Source organism: Ptychodera flava, chromosome 1 (genome assembly GCF_041260155.1).
Source record: "Ptychodera flava strain L36383 chromosome 1, AS_Pfla_20210202, whole genome shotgun sequence".
Lineage (NCBI taxonomy): Eukaryota > Metazoa > Hemichordata > Enteropneusta > Ptychoderidae > Ptychodera > Ptychodera flava.
In genome coordinates this window covers 17,260,966-17,281,456 of record NC_091928.1, presented here as the reverse complement: position 1 = coordinate 17,281,456, position 20,491 = coordinate 17,260,966, and the positions used below count along the sequence as shown (strand labels likewise).

At 34.8% G+C, this 20,491-nt stretch overlaps 1 protein-coding gene across 1 annotated transcript in view; it reads right to left on the bottom strand.

Annotated features, from left to right (window-relative positions):
• LOC139131600 (uncharacterized) overlaps positions 1-19,685 on the bottom strand; it is a 56,136-nt gene extending 36,451 nt beyond the window's left edge. The window contains exons 1-8 of the mRNA XM_070697722.1: positions 18,022-19,685; positions 17,169-17,591; positions 16,918-17,000; positions 16,070-16,151; positions 14,069-14,151; positions 13,201-13,282; positions 12,596-12,859; positions 10,372-10,946 (exon numbers count right to left, since the gene is read on the bottom strand). Coding sequence (XP_070553823.1) covers positions 10,525-10,946; positions 12,596-12,859; positions 13,201-13,282; positions 14,069-14,151; positions 16,070-16,151; positions 16,918-17,000; positions 17,169-17,591; positions 18,022-18,082 — 1,500 coding nt within the window. The 5' untranslated portion in view covers positions 18,083-19,685 and the 3' untranslated portion in view covers positions 10,372-10,524. The remainder of the gene's footprint in view (positions 1-10,371; positions 10,947-12,595; positions 12,860-13,200; positions 13,283-14,068; positions 14,152-16,069; positions 16,152-16,917; positions 17,001-17,168; positions 17,592-18,021) is intronic.
• Positions 19,686-20,491: the final 806 nt, after the last annotated feature.

Sequence of the window (20,491 nt, the reverse complement as noted above, 5' to 3'; positions counted from 1 at the left end):
ATATCAACAAAAGTACCAAGAATTTATAATCATTATTCTTCTAACACTAAATTCAATATTGATATATTTTTATAAACAGTTACATGTACTCGTTAAAAATTTGTGATGTTTCACTTTGTGATGACGTATCTGTATAATCTGTCAAAGCATTTTAAACAGACAGAATTTATCAACAGACTTTCATGTATAATTCATTTCCTAAAATGTTGGTTATTCTTCCAACATATATAGATATGTTTTCTACTAACATTAATATTTTGCATTCAGTATCCAGTATAATAGATCAACGTACAAACGTTTTATTTTGTATCTAACTAATATTTACAATGAAAACATATTTAACAGTTCATTTCATGTTGAAACTACAATTATTGTATGTTCCTAATAGAAGAGATATTTGTTTTATTGTACAGTAATATATTGTTTTTTAATGAAACATTTATTGCCTGAGGTTTTTCTTTTACAGTCAAGTGTGATTGAATGTGTCCACTGGAATGAAGACGTGTTGGAAGTATATCCTCTCAACTTTTTCATAGCTGTTCAGACCTTCTGGCATCTGTATACATGACTCTTAGGTGAATTTTAGAATCTGCTGCTCACAAGGTAAACGTATCAAAAGAGTTACTGGGTACTGGGTACATTTATATGTCACTTTAGAAAACTATCATTTGTATACAATATAGGGGAAGAAGCAGCACAATGATGTCATGTACCACATGCTGACTGTCAGAATTGCTGTGAAAAGACAATGTCACGATTTACAATAATCTGAATACCGTGAAATATTACAGGTAGTGTGTATGCTGTTGTTTAGCCAGCAGTTACCATGCCTTTCATATGAACCCGCCCCCTAATCTTCATGCACACTCCATACAAACAAACACAATTTAATTCTACTTCTCTGTGCAAATATATATTTTTCACTATTGCCCAAACTTGGTGCAAAGTTCATAACACTCTTAAAACCATGGTCATCTGTCATTGACCATGGTGGTGGCTGTGGATGATCATGATTGACCATGAGTTTTGGCCATGTTTGACCATGTTAGACCATAGTAATTTGTGCCATTTAACAAACATGGTCGTCTATGGTTGACCGCGGTCATATAGCCATGGCTGACCATGGTTTTTTGGCAATGGTTGACGATGGTAGACCATAGTAATTTGTGCCATTTAACAAACATGGTCGTCAATGGTTGACCATGAATTAACATGGTACACCATGGTCATATGACCATGAACTAACATGTTAATTCCTGGTTGACCATGTTCACTTTCGCCTGGGAATGTAGTGCAGTTCAATTCTACATCAAAAGTGCTGACACGTCCAACTGACACAAGTTCAAATTCAATCCAATGTAAGCTCTAGAGTAAACATGCAAGTGTTCTACTCAGTTTAATGCTTTTCATGTACATTCAGTTTCGACTTTGAATAGATTGACCAGCCAATCACTCAGCAGGACAAAGTATCAAAATCATAATACATTATCTTACCATCAGTAATTTCTTGTGCTACTGCTAAGTCAAAAAGTGTTTCAGTGAATAAATCACTCGCACTTTCTTTGGTTGGTATTTGTTCAAGGGTACTCTGTGAAGCTTCAACACCACTTTTGATCTGATCAGATGAATCCCCTGTCACAAATAAATTCACAAACAATCGAGTCACCATGAGTATGATATGGCTTCGCTGAAGAATGAAATCATTAACACAGTAGTAGAATCATGAATATTCATATAACTGACCGCATGCATTTGCCTTTACCACAAACATGCAAGATGGGTGTGAACATATGTTATGTGGATGATTGGATTACAAAGGTACCGATATGTGGACGTTATTTGGAGAAGGTTGAAAGAATGCTACGGGCAGGTTACAAACATAATGACGTAAGTCAAAAGAGGTCATGACCTTTAACCATGCAGCGCTGGATGTTTAATTGACATAGTTGGCAAAGACTAATAAGAAAGAAGCAAATAAAGTCTTGAAAACTTGTTCTCCTGACAGTGCAAATATTTGTACACAGACTTTCAACTTTCACTACCATACAATATTATTTGAAGGTTCAAACAGTTTGGCATAATTTACTAAGTTCTCAACCAGACAAACTATTTAAGATAACAAGATTTTTTGACTTGATATGCGAAATTGTCCCCAACACACAATATGCAACTTTTCACACAAATTATACGATTCTGACTAAGATTATCCTGAACAACCTGTATGCCAAATTTCAAGGCAATGGAACAAGCTGTATTGAAGGAAAGGCTTGCAATGTGTGTAAATATGATGGACGATGACGATGATAACGACAATAACAGACAACCACCTACTAATACCTGCAACGTAGACAGTGCAGCTAATAAAATTATGAAAAATTTGGTACCAGGGAAACAAATTACCTGATATTTACCAACACTTGAATTCAAAATGACATCCATTCCTGTTTTAAAGCAATATTACCTTGACAATAAAATTTTGATTTTCATCTAGCTAAGTCAGTTGAAACTTAGTCTCAATGTACTTTCATAAATTACAGTACTTCAATCTCTGTACTTTTTTGTCAGTCTAGGTGGAACATGAACACTTTTTCTACAATGACACGTTCAAGTCACATACTGTAATGATTAATTTTGTAAAGCAGTATATGGTTATAATCACATCACCCTCGAGAAAAACTTTTTCTCGAGAGTCTATGTTATTATACAGGAAATATCTATATGGCGTGTCTTTTTTAGTTAAAAATGTCAATTAAAGCTGCAATTAGCGTCGCTAGGGCTCAAGCAGCCGTCCAAGTTAAAAGTACTTGAATTGATAACTTATGGCAGTATTTTAGCTCAAATGGTCTTTCGAATCTTTGAAAGAACAATTCTGAATATCATCACATGGTTATAGTAGGTTTTTGTGAAAACTAATACAACTGCCTAACAATTATCCCTGAAAACCAATGTTTTATTGCCTAACCAAAGATTTTCAAGGGATTGTCCTATCGATTTTTCTTACATATTCTCTTTTAATTGATAAAGTAAACATCGATAAATATCAAACCATTCATAGTTCAATTACCTTGATATAGTGAAGATTTGAGATATTTTCTCACCAGTGGATTCAGACCAATTCTATACAACATCTCCTCCAGCAGTGTTGTGTCTGATTTAGTGATGTGACCTTTATTACGCAACATATTGAATAAGTCATAGGGATGTCTCAGTGAATCTAATTCTCGGCGAGCCAGCAGTTTGTCCTTGCAGAGAAGTTTCAATTCCTCAAGCTTTGCTTTAAGATAATCAGAAAAATTTACTTTCAAAGAAAAACACTATGGACACTGGTGATATTTTTGTAATCAGGAAGGTAAACATTTGATATTTCTGTTCCAGTATCTGTTCTGTAATATATCATTATTTGACAATATCTAATGATGCTGATGTGACCTTAGAATTCCCTTTTCTATTTACAAGAACTTGAGTGCTTTTATCTTCTTCTCGGTCAATCTTGACAAATTGTGTGATTCCAGCAATGCTGACCATACAACTACCCTAATCTATATGTGCTTTGAGGGACCTCTTTAGTTTTGTCATTTTGTTTTTTATTCTGCAGACTGACCAGTTTTTGTTGATTGAACTTTAACTTAAGCTGTAGGCACGTTTCAAGTCAATAAGCTCTTCTATTGTAAGGAGGAGATAAAGGAGAACGTTCTTTTTATAAGAAGAAGCCTTTTGCCCTTGGTAATGAAGAATAGGCTGGAAGAGTACTCAGTCAATTGATAGTTACATTAAAATATATTTTCAAGACATAGTTCGTGGTTGTTTGGTTAGCTCAAGGAGGCAATGCCAATTCTTTCAGCTCCACCTGGCTAAATATAGCATTCTTAAAGAAACAATGTTGTATTGTTCAATTCTAAATGGAAAAGGAAGCAATGGTCTAGAAATATGCAAAATATCAACGGGTAATGCAAGACAAGCGACCTAGCGGCCGATATAGCTCCGCTGTGTTTATGTAGAGAATAACTATTTTTGACACATGTTGATGAATAAGGTGGAAATCTTTGATAGCTCAATGCAGTGGCCAGAAAAAAGTGGCTAAAATAGCTGCAAAAATACACAATCGAAGATTTCATCATACTTTGAATATATCACATCGGATCATCCCTAAGAACATGTCAACCAAAGCTATCTGATGAGTAGTTTTTTGGGATATAAATTTTCTGACCAAAAAGGCAACAATTGCCCCAAAAAATAAAATTTGCAGATTTCATCATAATTTTAAATGATCAAATTTAGTTCATCTATAGAAATCTGTATACCAAATTTCAAAGCTGTTAGACCAGTACTTTTTGAGAAACACATTTTTCAACCAAAAATGGAAAAAATTGCCGAAAAAATTCAAAATTGCAGATTTCATCATAATTTCAACAAGCGACCTAGCGGCCGATATAGCTCCGCTGTGTTTATGTAGAGAATAACTATTTTTGACACATGTTGATGAAGAAGGTGGAAATCTTTGATAGCTCAATGCAGTGGCCAGAAAAAAGTAGCTAAAATAGCTGCAAAAATACACAATCGAAGATTTCATCATACTTTGAATATATCACATGGGATCATCCCTAAGAACATGTCAACCAAAGCTATCTCATGAGTATATTTTGGAGAATAAAATTTTCTGACCAAAAAAGGCAACAATTGCCCCAAAAAATAAAATTTGCAGATTTCATCATAATTTCAAAAGATCAAATTTAGTTCATCTATAGAAACCTGTATACCAAATTTCAAAGCTGTTAGAGCAGTTATGTTATGCTATGTTATATCAATTTATTAAAGTGTCATGTGTGGTCTTAAACAGCTTGGTTGCCTCACCCAGCCCCAAGGGCTTACAAGACACGAAAACAGTATATTTTGAGAAACACATTTTTTAACCAAAAATGGAAAAAATTGACCCAAAAATTCAAAATTGCAGATTTCATCATAATTTCAATAAATATTATTTAGTTCATCTATAGAAACCTGCATACCAAATTTCAAAGCTATCAGATGAGTAGTTTTGGAAATACACATTTTTTGACCAAATATGGCAAAAATTGCCCCAAAAATACAAAATTACAGATTTCATCAGAAATTCCATATATATTACTTAGCTCATCTGTAGAAACCTGTATACCAAATTGCAAAGCTATCAGACCAGTACTTTTTGAGAAACACATTTTTTGACCAAAAATGGCAAAAATTGCCCGAAAATTACAAAATTGCAGATTTCATCATAATTTCCATACATATCATTAAGGTGATCTGTAGGAACCTGTATACCAAATTGCAAAGCTATCAGATGAGTAGTTTTGGAAATACACATTTTTTGACCAAAGTGGCAAAAATTGCCCCAAAAATACAAAATTGCAGATTTCATCATAATTTCAATAAATATCATTTAGTTTATCTGTAGGAACCTGTATACCAAGTTTCAAAGCTATCAGATGAATACTTTTGGAAATACACATTTTTTGACCAAAAATGGCAAAATTGCCCCAAAAATACAAAAATACAGATTTCGTCAGAAATTCCATATACATTACTCAGTTCCTATATAGTAACCTGTATACCAAATTTCAAAACTATCAGACCCATTTTAGAGAAATACATTTTTTGACCAAAATGGCAAAAATTGCCTTAAAAATGCAAATTTGCATATTTCTGCACAATTTGAACCTCATCCCTAGGGACATATGTACCAAATATCAAAGCTGTCTGACTGGTAGTTTTGAAGAAGAAGATTTTTAAAGATTTTTTTACCAAAAATGACAAAAATTGCCTTAAAAATACAAATATGCAAATTTCACCACGATTTGAACAAATCTGACTGAAGTCACCCTAAGTAAACTGCATATCAAATTTCAAAGTAATCGGACAAGCGGTTTCAGAGAAGAAGACTTTTTTACCAAAAACACCAAAAAATGCCCCAAAAATACAAATATGCAAATTTCACCACAATTTGAAGAAACTTAAGTGAGGTCACCCCAAGTGAACTGCATATAAAATTTCAAAGCAATTGGACTTGCGGTTTCAGAGGAGAAGGCAATTGTTGACGGACGACGACGACGGACGACGGACAACGGACGACGACGGAAAATCAACCTATTTGATAAGCTCTGCGTTGCTGACAGCGGAGCTAATAAATATTATTTAGCTCATCTATAGAAACCTATATACCAAATTTCAAACCTATCAGATGAGTAGTTTTGGAAATACACATTTTTTGACCAAAAATGGCAAAAACTGCCCCCAAATTACAGATTTCATCAGAAATTCAATATATATTACTTAGTTCATCTGTAGGAACCTGTATACCAAGTTTCAAAGCTATCAGATGAGTAGTTATGAAAATACACATTTTTTGACCAAAAATGGCAAAAATTGCCCCAAAATTACAAAATTGCATATTTTATCATAATTTCAATCAATATCATTAAGGTGATCTGTAGGAACCTGTATACCAAGTTTCAAAGCTATCAGATGAGTAGTTTTGAAAATAACATTTTTTGACCAAAAATGGCAAAAATTGCCCCAAAATATACAAAATTACAGATTTCATCAGAAATTCAATATATATTACTTAGTTCATCTATAGAAACCTGTATACCAAATTTCAAAACTATCAGACCAGTACTTTTTGAGAAATACATTTTTTGACCAAAAATTGCAAAAATTGCCTTAAAAATGCAAATTTGCATATTTCTGCACAATTTGAACAAATCTGAAATAGATCATCCCTAGGGACATATGTACCAAATATCAAAGCTATCTGTCTGGTAGTTTTGAAGAAGATTTTTAAAGATTTTTTTACCAAAAATGACAAAAAATTGCCTTAAAAATACAAATATGCAAATTTCACCACGATTTGAACAAATCTGACTGAAGTCACCCTTAGTAAACTGCATATCAAATTTCAAAGCAATCGGACAAGCGGTTTCAGAGAAGAAGATTTTTTTACCAAAAACACCAAAAAATGCCCCAAAAATACGAATATGCAAATTTCACCACGATTTGAACAAACTGAAGTGAGGTCACCCAAAGTGAGCTGCATATAAAATTTCAAAGCAATTGGACTTGCGGTTTCAGAGGAGAAGGCAATTGTTGACGGACGACGACGACGGACGACGACGGAAAATCAACCTATTTGATAAGCTCCGCGTCGCTGACAGCGGAGCTAAAAAAGTACAAGATCAATAGAAAGATATTTAATAGAGATTTATTAGCAGAAATTTGAATTAAATTTTCATTTTACTGCATAAAATATGGCTCATTGTTTGTGATTATCAGAATTGCTGAGCCCAGTTCTCTAAACTTACCGAGGTACATAACTATGAAATTATGGTCATCACATGGAAATTTCCGTCAGTCTTTGATTGTTTATTGAGATTAAACATGTCACTATGGAATATCCCACTCTCGATTGATCTCATTTAATAAGTTTTCACCAATAGTCAAAGGCGTGACACAATCTCCTATCTCCTTCTCGTACAATCTTGAACCTAACCTTCATATGCCTTGGCCACATGAGGGATGCTTCAACATAAAATATTTACAAGGGAGGGCGTTGTGATGCTAAGTGACCTTAAAATTGCCCTTTCTATTTACAAGAACTCAAGTGCTTTTTTATTTTAAAAAGCTTATTGTTTTGCCTACAGAATTCCAATACAGCTGCAAAAATGGTTGAAAAGTGTAAACACATCTTTTGCTGCTCAATTTCATGTTATTCAGGTATATTCAGTTTATGCTTCTAATAGATTCAACCGCCAAGCACTCAGCAGGAGGACCATTAATATGTCAAAAAATCATGATTATGTAAATTTTCTTACCATCAGTAATTTCTTGTGATAGGTCGGAAAGTCTTTTAGTGAATAAATCACTTGGACTTTCCTTGGTTGGTATTGGTTCAAGGGTTTTCCCTGAAGCTTCAACATCACTTTCCGTCTGATCAGATGAAACCCCTGTCACAAATAAATTAATAAAAAGGCAAGTCACCATGAGTAGGGTAAGGCTTCATTGAGGAATGAATGAAATCATAAACACTCCGAAAAAGGTGAAGGGTATCTTTTGGTTGTAAACTTTAATTTTGGTATTCATGATAAAATTTAACTTAAGGAAGACATTTGACATCACTTTATGAAATTTAATATCCCATTTGAAACCTAAGGGTATTTAAAAAACAAACAATTTTGTTTTGCATTAACACTTCTTATTCCTAAATGGCAGAAGTTGAAATACTGACATTCAAAACATGTGTTGATTAAAATCATCATAAACAAATTGATATGACTCATTTGTAATATACAAACTTTATTGCCCAACAAATGAAAATTGCATGAATCTTGCAAAAACGTAATTTTGAAAAAAATATGAGGAAAAGTGGATGGTTTTTTTAAGCAAAAAAATTGACAAAAAACACAGAGCCAAGTTTCATCGAATTTGATGCAGTATTTCTGGGCATATCACTGTAATTATGATTGTTTACTAAATACGCAAATTAGCAATTAACTGACATTATACTTGTACACGTCATTGCATGTTACAACATCACTGAGAGATTAACATCTGTACCATTTTCATTAAATTTGATGCAGTATTTCTGGACATATCACACTAATTATGAAGTTTTATCAAATATACAAATTAGCAATTAAATGACATAATGGCGCTAAATGTTTTTGTTTGATCAACAGCATAGTTAAATCAACATCTGTACCATATTTCATCAAATTTGTAGTAAATCTAGAAATATCACACATCGAATATGCAAGTTAATTGACATGATACTGCTTAATGTTTTTACATGTTGTTACAACACTGTAGATCAACTTCTGTACCACTTTTCGTTGAATTTGATGTAGTTATTCTAATTATTTACGTCATATCAGTATATTGATGGTGCAAATACAGCAATCTGATTGGTTGAGACACGAAAAGAACCATGGTATATTGGCGATATCCATGGCTGGCATACGCCCGAGCTCTCAGCTTGAGCAAAAATCCGTTTTTTGACGTTCCACGCCAGAATTTCGATATATCGGTAATAGCAATAATTCACACCCACGACGGTCCATGTAATTCACTAATTACAAATTCATATTAAATGCTAATGTCTTTGCACACCCTAACAGCCCTGGTATATCAACATCTTTACCAATTTTAATCAAATTTTAATCAGTATTTCTTCAAATATAACCTGAATTACGAAAATTCATTAAATATTTAAATCATCAAGTAATCAACAAAATACTGACACTGTGTAGTAATTCTTGCTGTAGACTGAACCTGGGAAAAGATGTTACTTGAATGCTAAAATTGCATATATCATGAACTAAATATGGATTTCCAGAGGATTGTTTATGTAAGCAGAGATTACAATGTGAAAAATATGACTTTTTTATTCATGGTCATAATTTATTAATAATCATAATTATCATAACAATGGGGTTTCCAGACGGTATTTACACAAAGTAGAAGACATTGTTTGTAAAAAAAAAACAGTTTTGATATTCTGTGACATTCATATTAATAATTCATTAATATTTATAATCATTTTTGATGATAATAATAGCAAAAATCATCACAAATAATGCTTAATCGACCTGTGCCTTTGTCTTTGAAAATGGAGAATTTGAGGTAAGGGTATTTTGCTTAAATTCTGCCTTGGAAACTTGGGCTACATTTCATTCCACTCTTGCTTGGACTGTTTTTGAATGTTGAGGCAGTAACTGCTCAAACTACCTGATGAAAACTAGTAACCCCACAAAAATACTTCGTTTATGGATTTACAAAACTAAACATTTATGCCAGATAGCAGAACATCTAAGGTAATGAATGATAGAAACACTGCATTGCATCAAAACACTACATTTACTTCATTTTGAGATACTGTATGAGTAAAATATTGTGATTCTGAGCATATTTGTTTTGGGAGATTATGTAAAAATCACATAAACACAAATGATAAATTTGTCTTTCTGCATAATAATTAGAAACACTTGCTGCCAACTGGTGCCCAGGTAATTGAACATTCATAGTGTACATAGTTGTTCCATAGCAGTTTGACTCTAGATGGTTACTTCTCTTTGACAGCAATCAGAATTTTCTCATCACAAACAGAAAGTACTTTAATTATTTCATAAGACTCATAATGAAAACAATGATCCACAAAAACTCTTTGAATGTGAAGCAGAGGTCAAGACCAAGGTCAACACAGTCCTCTTCAAAATATACATTATTTTTGTCATAAACATGAAATCATGTTCAGACATCTCACCAATCAAAACGCAAGTAGTTACCTCACTGTTATTACTCTCAACATGCATAAACATTTTCATAGATCAATTCAAGTCCTACCTTTCTGTGGCTCAATCGATGGATAGTCCTCACCAAGAATTTCTCCAATTTGTTGCCGTAGCTCTGCATTGTGTTTCACATCAGATACATGTAGAGTTGACAGCTTAAACTTTAAGTCGTCCATGGTTTTGTCCTTGTTCTTTATTCTTTCCTTTAGGACACTGATTTCTTTCTTGTTTTTAGAGGCCAGTTTTTCCAAAGAGATTGGAGTTCAATAAGTTGCTTGACAGCTACAACTTTAGCCTTTTCATGAGCCATAGTTATTTCTCTATTCTGATTTTCTACGATTAATTTTTGCCCCTGTGTTTCTGCTAGTTCTTTCTGCAGGATTAACGTTTGTATTTGAAGTTTTGACTTTTCATTCAAGGATGTAGCAAGCATTCGTTTTAGCACTTTTGTTGCTAGAGAAGCCTCTGTCTGAGCTAAGTCTAGATAGTAGCTGATGTCATTCATTTTGTTTTGTTTTGGACTAACATCATAGAGAAGTAAACTTTTAACCTGTGTGCTGACTGAGTGTGTCACATCTATTCTTGACAAGATAGGACAGCCACTTGCAGCGATTTGTTCGTCCAGATCTGCAATGAAGGAAAGTCATTCTGAAGTTCAAAGTAACATCAAATGATTTCTCTGTGATGGCTCCACTCATTGCATCTCAGCAATTAAATTACAATGAAAAGAGAGTTGTTAGTATCCAGACATTCAAAATCTCTTCCGGATAAAAAAAAAATCAAGATTCACAAGAGGTTACCCCATATATAAAACACTTGTGAAACAAAAGGAAATCTCAATATGTGTTACGGATACTCCTTGCAGCGCCAGGAAGGCCATTATTAACCCTTTCACCCCCAGTTCCCTGTATACATGTCCAACTTTACCATAGAAAACAATGGAGTTGGGACAAACCATGGTGGTGAAAGGTTACATGCCTCAATGTGAGTGCAAATCAAGTGCATTGATTTTAATAGGAACATCCAGGGAGTTAGGGGGTCGTGTGAACAATGTACTGACTGGTTTTTATAGTCACCCAGTCCAGTGAAGCCCCTTCAACATTTTCTACGTCAAAGTAGATGCGTAGCGCTAGATATAAAATATGCGCACTGCTATTTTGACTTTCTTTAAAATCTGCTTGATGCTTGTCGATATGGGTAAAATTGTTTGAGAATGTCCTACATGTAATAAATGTCATGAAGCGTTAACTTTAAAGAAGCATACCTGAATACAAAGGTCTATATGCCCTCGCAGCAGGAGACAATATGCCCTCCTGGCGTCAGGTAAATTGTCACCTGCTCTCGGGTACATAAAGCCATGAATTGAGGCAATAATACCGGTATATAAGATGTCAGGCTCAAAATTAACTTTCCCCCTGGTTGTCCACTTGGGCTACCATTTTCTGAAGTTGGTAGCCCAGTGACAATGGTTGGTAGCCCATGCATATTTTAATTTAGGGATTTTTTTCATTAACAAGAGAAGAAAAAGCTATTTTTCAAGATTCTACCCATGGAGTGAATTCGTTAGTCATTTGATGTGACTACTTGCACACCTTTATTACCCAAAGGAAACTGGTACAATTGACGACAGTGACACTAAAACGTTACGTTGTTTGGTGACCTATCATTGTATTGACAACCCGTTACATTCTCAGAGTTGCATGCCAATTTTGATAGTCGTCATGGCAATGACCACCACATTCTCAGCAGGGTTAAAAACAGACCATGGGTTTTATGTAGTAGGGAGGAGTTTTTTATTAATACATTTTGATGAAAATACAATGAGAATACATTTTCATTGGCCATCATTTTTCTGAGCCTGTCATCCAAGTACATCAGTTGAGATATTGAAACTTTTTTCAAAGTTCAATTGCCAGGTCATCTTTGCAATTTGCAAAACAAAGTCTTACTGTGTCAAGCTGGGATTGACTGCATTTAGCTCGTCCAAAAGTGAAAGACCGGACATGGCACGCCAAGTACTGACTGAATTTTATGTCTAAGGCTTTGGTAGTCCGTGTGGGCTACCATTTCATGGACTTGCGGTAGCCCTATGGAAAAGTTGGTAGTCTAGCTGTGGACGCAGGACTACCGCTAATTTCGAGCCCTAGATGAGATGGTTGAGAATCATAAAAATTTGATGTTAGCAATGTATTTATGATATTACTGGTAACTTGTGATTTACTCTATTCACTAAGCAAGAGAATAAGATTAATCATTATAGGTTTAAAAAGTATTACCTGTGTCAGTTAAGTCAGTAATATCTGTGTCGCTCACAAGATACCTTCTAACTCCCAGCAATGCTAAGATCTCAGGTCTGCAGGACAAGACATGCTGAACTTGTCCTGTCATTTTCACAGGTAGTTGTAGTATGTCATAGTGCTTTCCTTTCCACCATGTATATGTCCCACTGTTGAAGATCAAAGGTGCAAATCTCTCCGCAGAGTGTTGGATTTCATCCTTTGAATCGATCTCAAACAATAACAACTGAGTTGGTTTCCCACCTGCAGGAAAAGAAACTCATGAGTTAGAAGTTGCCATGGTTACATGAACTATTTATCTGTTACCAAATGCATTTCCACCAGAGCTATATGTACAGCAATTTCATCTCATCATCATCTTTATATTTGAATTCCACTTGTCAGAGACAACACTAATCTCAGTAAAAATAATGTCTAAATAAAATGAATTTAATTTTGATAATATTGATTGTACCTAAGCTTCAAGCTACAAGTTGAAAATTGGATGCAGTGTGGATTAAAATGTCACACAATACATGTAGATCATAAGTGAATAGAATAATTCTTGAGATATATCAAATAAAGATCAAAGTGACTTATAATACCTGTCATATCAATTTCAGTCTGAGATGCTTGATGCTTGCATAATGTGACTTTTTCTTCAGTTTTCATAGAATCATCTTCAACCTTCAAATGCAATTTGAAGTATTTACAAATGCAATGTCATGAATTCTTCCATCACGTCATGATTGTTATCTTAATTAACAATTTGATTAAAACACCAAAATTTTGATCCTTTACAGTCTCAGTTTTCATTTTTCATTTGTACTAATTGATAATCTGTGTTTCAAACTGAATATCATAATTAATGATAAATATTTGTATTTACCAATAGCAGACACTGACGATAGATTATCAATGAACTTGCAATTCTTTCAAATGCATATTGCTTATAAAATATAAAAAATAGCTCCATTAATAGCAGCGTGCTTCCAGTTGAATAATATGTGAAAATACCACACATATTCATGTAAAATTCCACAAATTTTACTATCTTAATTGACTTCGTTCAGAAAAATTTCAAGGCTAGCAATTTTTTGTTTTTAATTTTTGACCATTTTTCAAGTTTATATGTCTTATTTGCATATCAGTCATTCCACCAACTTTGCTTTGAAGAAATTGTATCCAAATGCTCTTATGAATATATTAAGCAAATTTTAAAGTCACCAAGAAAGTACTTTCTTAGTTAAAAATGCTTTTGCCATTTTCAGGATAATTTATGCTCAGTTGCATAGTCACTTGCATTCTAATCAAGTGATCAACTTTGTTTTAACCTACCAGAATCTGCATCAAAATGAACCTGAATGAAAACTTTGTTGTTGACAAGCTCAGCACAGTCAATGTTTGATTTGAACAAAATGCAAATGCTTTATGTGGAAAACAGTAAATCTGAAGGTAAACTTGGTTACTTACGTCAGCATCAGAGTCTTTTTCCTCAATGGTCTTTCTTTCAAAATAAGTGTAGTCTTCAACTGGTTTATCACCGCCACCATCACCTAAAGCAAATAAGAGCCATCACATGTCACTGACAGCCAATTATTCATAGAAGTTCCTATTAATTCTTAATCTTATTCTTAGAGCTCCTAATGGATGCATACACACAATGGTAAGGCCAGAAAGAAAAAATAAATTGTTCATCGGAATCGCCGCTTCTACTTTGGCATATTTGGAATTTTTTTTTTTTTGATCGCGGCAAATTCTTACTTCCGCATTACAAATATTTTTAGTACTGCCGCTAGTGGCGCCCTACACTTTGTCGGGTTTTCGCGGGCATGGGATTTGAATGAGACTTCCGACGTGTTTGGACTTTGTTGACCGCCAATACGTTGTTGTGATGTCTGAATTTGGCGAATCATGACACAAAGTGGGTCGATTTGGTTAAGTAAGTACATGTCACCTCATGAGTATTAATTTGATGGCCAACATTCGACGTGATGGCCAACAGTTAGTTCCAAAGACGTTATTTAGTGTTTGTTCTTATATAGGCCTAACGTTCGGCGATTTGTTCAACAAGATCGTGACAGCAGATGAGAGGGTGCATCAGATTTAATGAAAATTGCATCGAAAGTATAAAAATTTACGGCAATGACAAAACACATGGTTGCATCGATGTTAAAGTATGATCTGAATGATGACTATATAACTTCACTTCGATCACAGTACAGTCCCGGGAGTACAGTGTTGCACAGGCACTCCTTAGCTGGGTAGTCTGCTAAGTAGATCGATTTAGGATCCATCTATTGATCCTGTAGTGGATATGCCCACCACTGTGAGTATTTAGGTTGCAGTGGAGGGCATATCCACTACAGGGTCAATAGATGGATCCGAAATCGATCTACTTAGCAGACTACCCAGCTAAGGAGTGCCTGTGAGTGTTGTTAGACCATTGTGTAAAATGTGTAGAGACAGTGGTAAAGAGGCCAAAACATGGGCCAAAGTAAAATGAAAAAACTCAGATGCTAGGTCCCACCAGGACAATATTAAAGGACAATACTGAATTGTTGGATTTCAGTGATTTGCTGTACATTTCAGTTTTATTCTGAGAGAGTGTTGAAATACTCAGAATATGTTGTGCAAACACTAATTGTGAATGTAATGGCCTATGTTATTGTTGGGAAATATAGTATTGCATTCAGTTACCAGTATCAGTGTTTCTTGTCTGATATATTTCTGGTAAAAAGGGAAACAATTATCTTGCCTTGTCTGCATCTGCATCTGTGCAAAAATGCCAGAGAACCGCGTTTACCTTCGGCCTAAAAAAAATAAAAAAATTTTCGCTCGCCGCTCCTGGAACTTGGTCCAAAAAATCCGATGAACAAGATTTTTTTTTTCTCTGGCCTAACATTTTAAATCTCACTACTACAGATGTAATAGTCCTATGAGAAAAATATTTCAACATACCACTAATAAAAAAGCTCAACTTCTTTAAAACTCTCTTCATCAAATGTTGTTTTAACTGATTAAAAGTATTAGTCCAACTTTAGCAGCAATGTTCAAGTTGAATATTGGATGAATCATGCATTCAAATGTCATAAATGAGTTCATAACTTAATAGAATAATTCTTTAGATATTACATAATTCAGTAGGTTAGAACTCAGAATGTACCACACCCAGTCACCTAGCGAAGGCATCAGCCAAAACTGCTCAGCCGAATCCCCGCGCTAAAATAGAGTAATTCAATACCCTAGCTAAGGTTTCACAATGTTTCTGACTGCAACCCCTCCACATCCTGCAGAGTTCATGAAGCATGAGCACTCATATACTTGCTATAACACATCGCACATAAACTTTATCACAGCAATGAATTGCTGTACTGGGCAAAAGACAGCGTCAGGTACAATTCTGTCCATCAGCACAGCTATCGACCCAGGTAGAAAATTCAGTAGATAAAGATCAAAAGTGGTTCACAATACCTGTCATATCAACTTCAGTCTGAGATATTTGCGGCTTGCATGGCATGACTTTTTCTTCAGTTTTCACTGAATCATCTTCAACCTTCAAATAAAATTTGTATTATTTAAAAATGCAATGTCAGCTAGGAGTTCTTCCATCACTTTATGATTGTTTTCTCAATTAACAATTTGATTAAAACACCAACATTTTGATCTTTACCAGTCTAAGTTTGCATTCTCCATTTATCGTAATTGATAACCTGTGTTTCAAACTGAATATCATAATTAATGATTAATATTTGTATTTACCAATAGCTGAATAGTGACCATAGATTATCAACGAACTTGCAATTCTTTCCATTACATATTGCTCATAAAATGTCAAAAATACATGTAGCACCATTAACAGCCGTTTTCTTCCAGTTGAATAATGTGTTAAAATACCACACATATTCAGTAAAAATTACATAAATTATACACTTTTTATTTCACTCAGAAAATTTCAAGACCAGTAAAGTTTATTGTTTTTATTTTGGACATTTTTTCAAGTTTATATTGCTTATCTGCATATCAGTCATTCTACCAGCTTTGGTTTTAACAAATTGAATCTAAATGTTGTTAAGATATATTAAGCAGCTGTTTAAGTCACAGAGAAAGTACTTTCTTACAATTTCTATGATTTTTTACAATTTCTAAGGATGATTTTTTCTCATCTGCACAACTTTGTTGTAACCTACCAAAATCTATATCAAAGTAAATCTGAATGCCACCTTCCTTGTTGATGAGCTCAGCACAGCCAATGTTCAGTTTGAAAGATACAAATGCTATATGTAGAAACAGTAAATCTGACGGTAATCTTGGTTACTCACATCAGCATCAAAGTGTATTTCCTCAATGTTCTTGCTTTCAAAATAAGTGTAGATTTCAACTGGCTTAACACCTCCACCATCACCTGAAAGCAAATAACAGCTATTAAATGTCACTGACAGCCAATTATTCATAAAAGTTTCTATTAATTCTCAAACTTAGATCTCCTAATGGATGCATGCATGCAATTATTACATGATTCATCACACTACTGATATATTTATAGTCTTACGAGAAAAATATTTCCACTTACGATTAATAAAGAAAAGCTCAACTTCCTTGAAACTTGCTTTATTATATGTTGCTTTTAACTGCAGTGTTACTCCAACTTTAGCAGCAATCTCTCTCATTTCATCTGTTATCAGGAGTGGTTCAAATGCTTTGGCAAGGTTTGTAGACTTGCAGGTCTGCTTCAATCTGTAGAGATTATAAAGACCAGGTAACCTCAGCAAGATCCCCAGGGAGTCTGCTGTCAGACCATATGGGTCCACATCACCAAGGTTTTCCTTGACAGTGTCCACAATTTCTTGACAGCCACCTTCATTAGCCAACACTTCTTCAACCCTTTGCTGTAATTCATTTTGACAGTCAGTCAATGCAGTTTCTGCTTCTTCTTCACCTTTCTGCATGAAGGGCTCTTCATTTACTCCAATGGTAAGTTTCAGTTCATTTGATCCTACATTGTAGCATGGGAAAAATAAATGTTTTTTCAATTTTTATAACCCAAAAGATAAAAAAGCCAACACAAAGCAAAGTGTTGTGCACCATTTGATTTGCCGCCGAGATCATTAACATGATATAATATAAGTATTGCATCTACTTGATGTACAATTTTGCCAAGCAGTTTCATGCGACCAAATTTCTTTTGGCTCATACAGCACTTTTGATTAAGAAAAATAACTAGTGAACCATACGGTAAGAAAGTCAGCTACCATGGCAATCCAATCATAAACAGTGAACTACTGGTACATGAAAAACATTAAAATGTTTGTTGTTTACATGGCACCTGATTTATGACCTCTTTATTTTCATGAAAAGGAAACAAATGCAACGAGTACATTAACAACAAACAGGTAAATACACTAGCTGGTACACCTAGATATTACCTTGTTCTTCTTCTTCAGATCCAGTGTATTTTTCAGTGCCAAGTTCCCCTCCTGTCGGCATTTGAGATGCCTTTTCTCTAGGGTTTCAACACCAGTACTTCTCCTTCCAGCTTTTTTAGCTTGAGTTTCTTCACATTTGCCTGAAACACTCTCTGGCTCTGCCATCTTATGCAGTGTCATTGTTTTATGCGGGTTGTGACCTGTCATAGCACATGTTTTCATTGGCTGTGATTCTGCTTTCTGGGTTCCTTGAGTTACATCCACTTCAGTCACCTCTGATTGTGATGCAGTGGTTATCTGTAGCTCTAATGTTTCACCTGTTTCTGTGTTCTCACCTTGTGTAGCCTTGATTTTGTGTGGGTTGAGTCCTGTCCTACCTTGTGGTAGCATTGATGTTTCATCCACCTCTCTTACTTCTACTCTTCTCTTCTTTGCCTCGGTAGCTTTACCTATTTCTCCAGATGACAGATATTGTCGTTTTGTGTGATGTCTTGATTTTCCTCTTGATCTAGATGATTCTTTCATTCCCTGAATCTTGGCTTGTTTTGCCTCTGTTGTTTTCCTACTGAGCGTCTTAGTTTGTGATGGTTTCTCTGTTTCTAAATGTGTTCCTTCTTGCTGTGGTATTGCTGATTTTGTTGCTCTTGGGTTCTCTGCCTTTCCAGGTGTGACATTGGGTGAAATTGATTGCTCTTCCTGTTCTTCTTGAGTTGTTTTCATTCCACTTGCCTCAGATTGCATTGCCTTAGTCTGTTGGTGATTTATTAATGTTACATAATATGTATTTTTCTGTTTACCTTTTATTCCTTGTACTATGCTATCCATTCTGTTCTGTTGTTGTGCTGTGTCAGTTAACAAAGATGTTAACTTTGCACTGCCTAAAAATATGTCTTGATGTGCCTTTAAGGATTCTTTCAGTGCTTTTGCCTTTGCAAAAGCTAGATCAAGGTCTCTCATGGTCTCCAAAATTTTATCATGATACAGCTTCTCTTTTGCGTTACTAATAATACAGTCATTAGCATGATATTTGAAGTGTTTTGTCAATAAACAAGCTAAATGAGAATCATCTTCTGTTACAATAAGTAACCCTGCTGCAATTGCTTCCAGACCTTGCAGACTGTAATCCTTATAATATGGTGAGGGAAGACAGAGATGAGACTGTTGTAAAGTGGTCATCAAGGCACCCACTGAACAGTCTGGATAAAATTTTGGTTGTACATGAGAGCTTTCCATCTTTTTCACCAGTTTATTTCTGTCCTTCTTTTTTGGATTTGGAGCAATCCCTTGAATCTTCCAATCTGGAGCACTACAACGATTCTCCTTCCTGATGTTTGCTGCCTTTCCAATTGATTGTGCCATAACGTGACACTTGTCCAGTCCTTCAGGGGTATCATATTCCCCATATGTTAGGATGTTACAACTTGTGTCACCTGGTATTATGGTTTGCTCTATGTCAAAGAATACACACTCAGGTTTAGGAAGAATCTCCACATGAGGGATGTCTGATAGCTGCTTGTCATGAAATTTCACTCTATATTCGTTTTTAAAATATTGATAGATTTTAGGACCAATTGAAAACAGAATATCAGCCTCACTTGCCAACTCCAACATCCTTTTTGCTAATTTTTGCTCTTCATTGTCATTTCCCAAAAGGCTTTTTTCTCCTGGACAGACATGATTGATGAGAACTAGTTTTGCACTTTCGAACAGTCTCTTTCGAATAAAAGCCGCTTCAGACCCAGTCTTTGGTGCATAACCAACAACGTATTGGATATTTGTTAATTTTTGTATGTCTGGGTAGTGAACGTCATAATACCTTAGCCATTTCAATTCTGGAACCTCATCTTCTGGATCAGAAAATTCATCTATTTGTGCTGGAATCAAGGTAACACCACAACTGGCAGCATCTGTCATCTGGTCATCTGTGAGTTTGAGACTGAGTACTGTAGAGTAAGCTTTAATACTTTGTCCAACCTTTGCTTTTCTTGCACAGAACTCCTGGATGACTCTTCTGTGAAATCCTGTCAGACCACACTTGTCTTTATTCCATTCAGTGTAAAGAAACAGTGCTCCTGCAGCTGCTGTTTGTTCCATGGTAAGTCAGTGTGTCTAATGGAAAGAAAATACACAGAGAGATTTGACACTACAACTTGTAGACTGCATGTGGCAGGGAGCATTATGTAACATGACATTTACATACATGTACATAAAGGGGGAGGCATCACCCCACTTTTTAACCTCCCATTTTCTCTGAGTAGCCAGTCACAATCACAATTTCTCTACAGGCTAGTACAAGTACACTGTTAAAAGGTGACAAAGAAATTCTCTACATATGTATGAAAGTGTAATCATGATAATTTGAATATATCCCAATCAGAGCAGCTTATCTCCATGAATATGAAAAAAATGTCAATTAAACCAATGAAGTTATTAACTTAGAAGAAATGAACAGTTAAGCAAACAACAGACA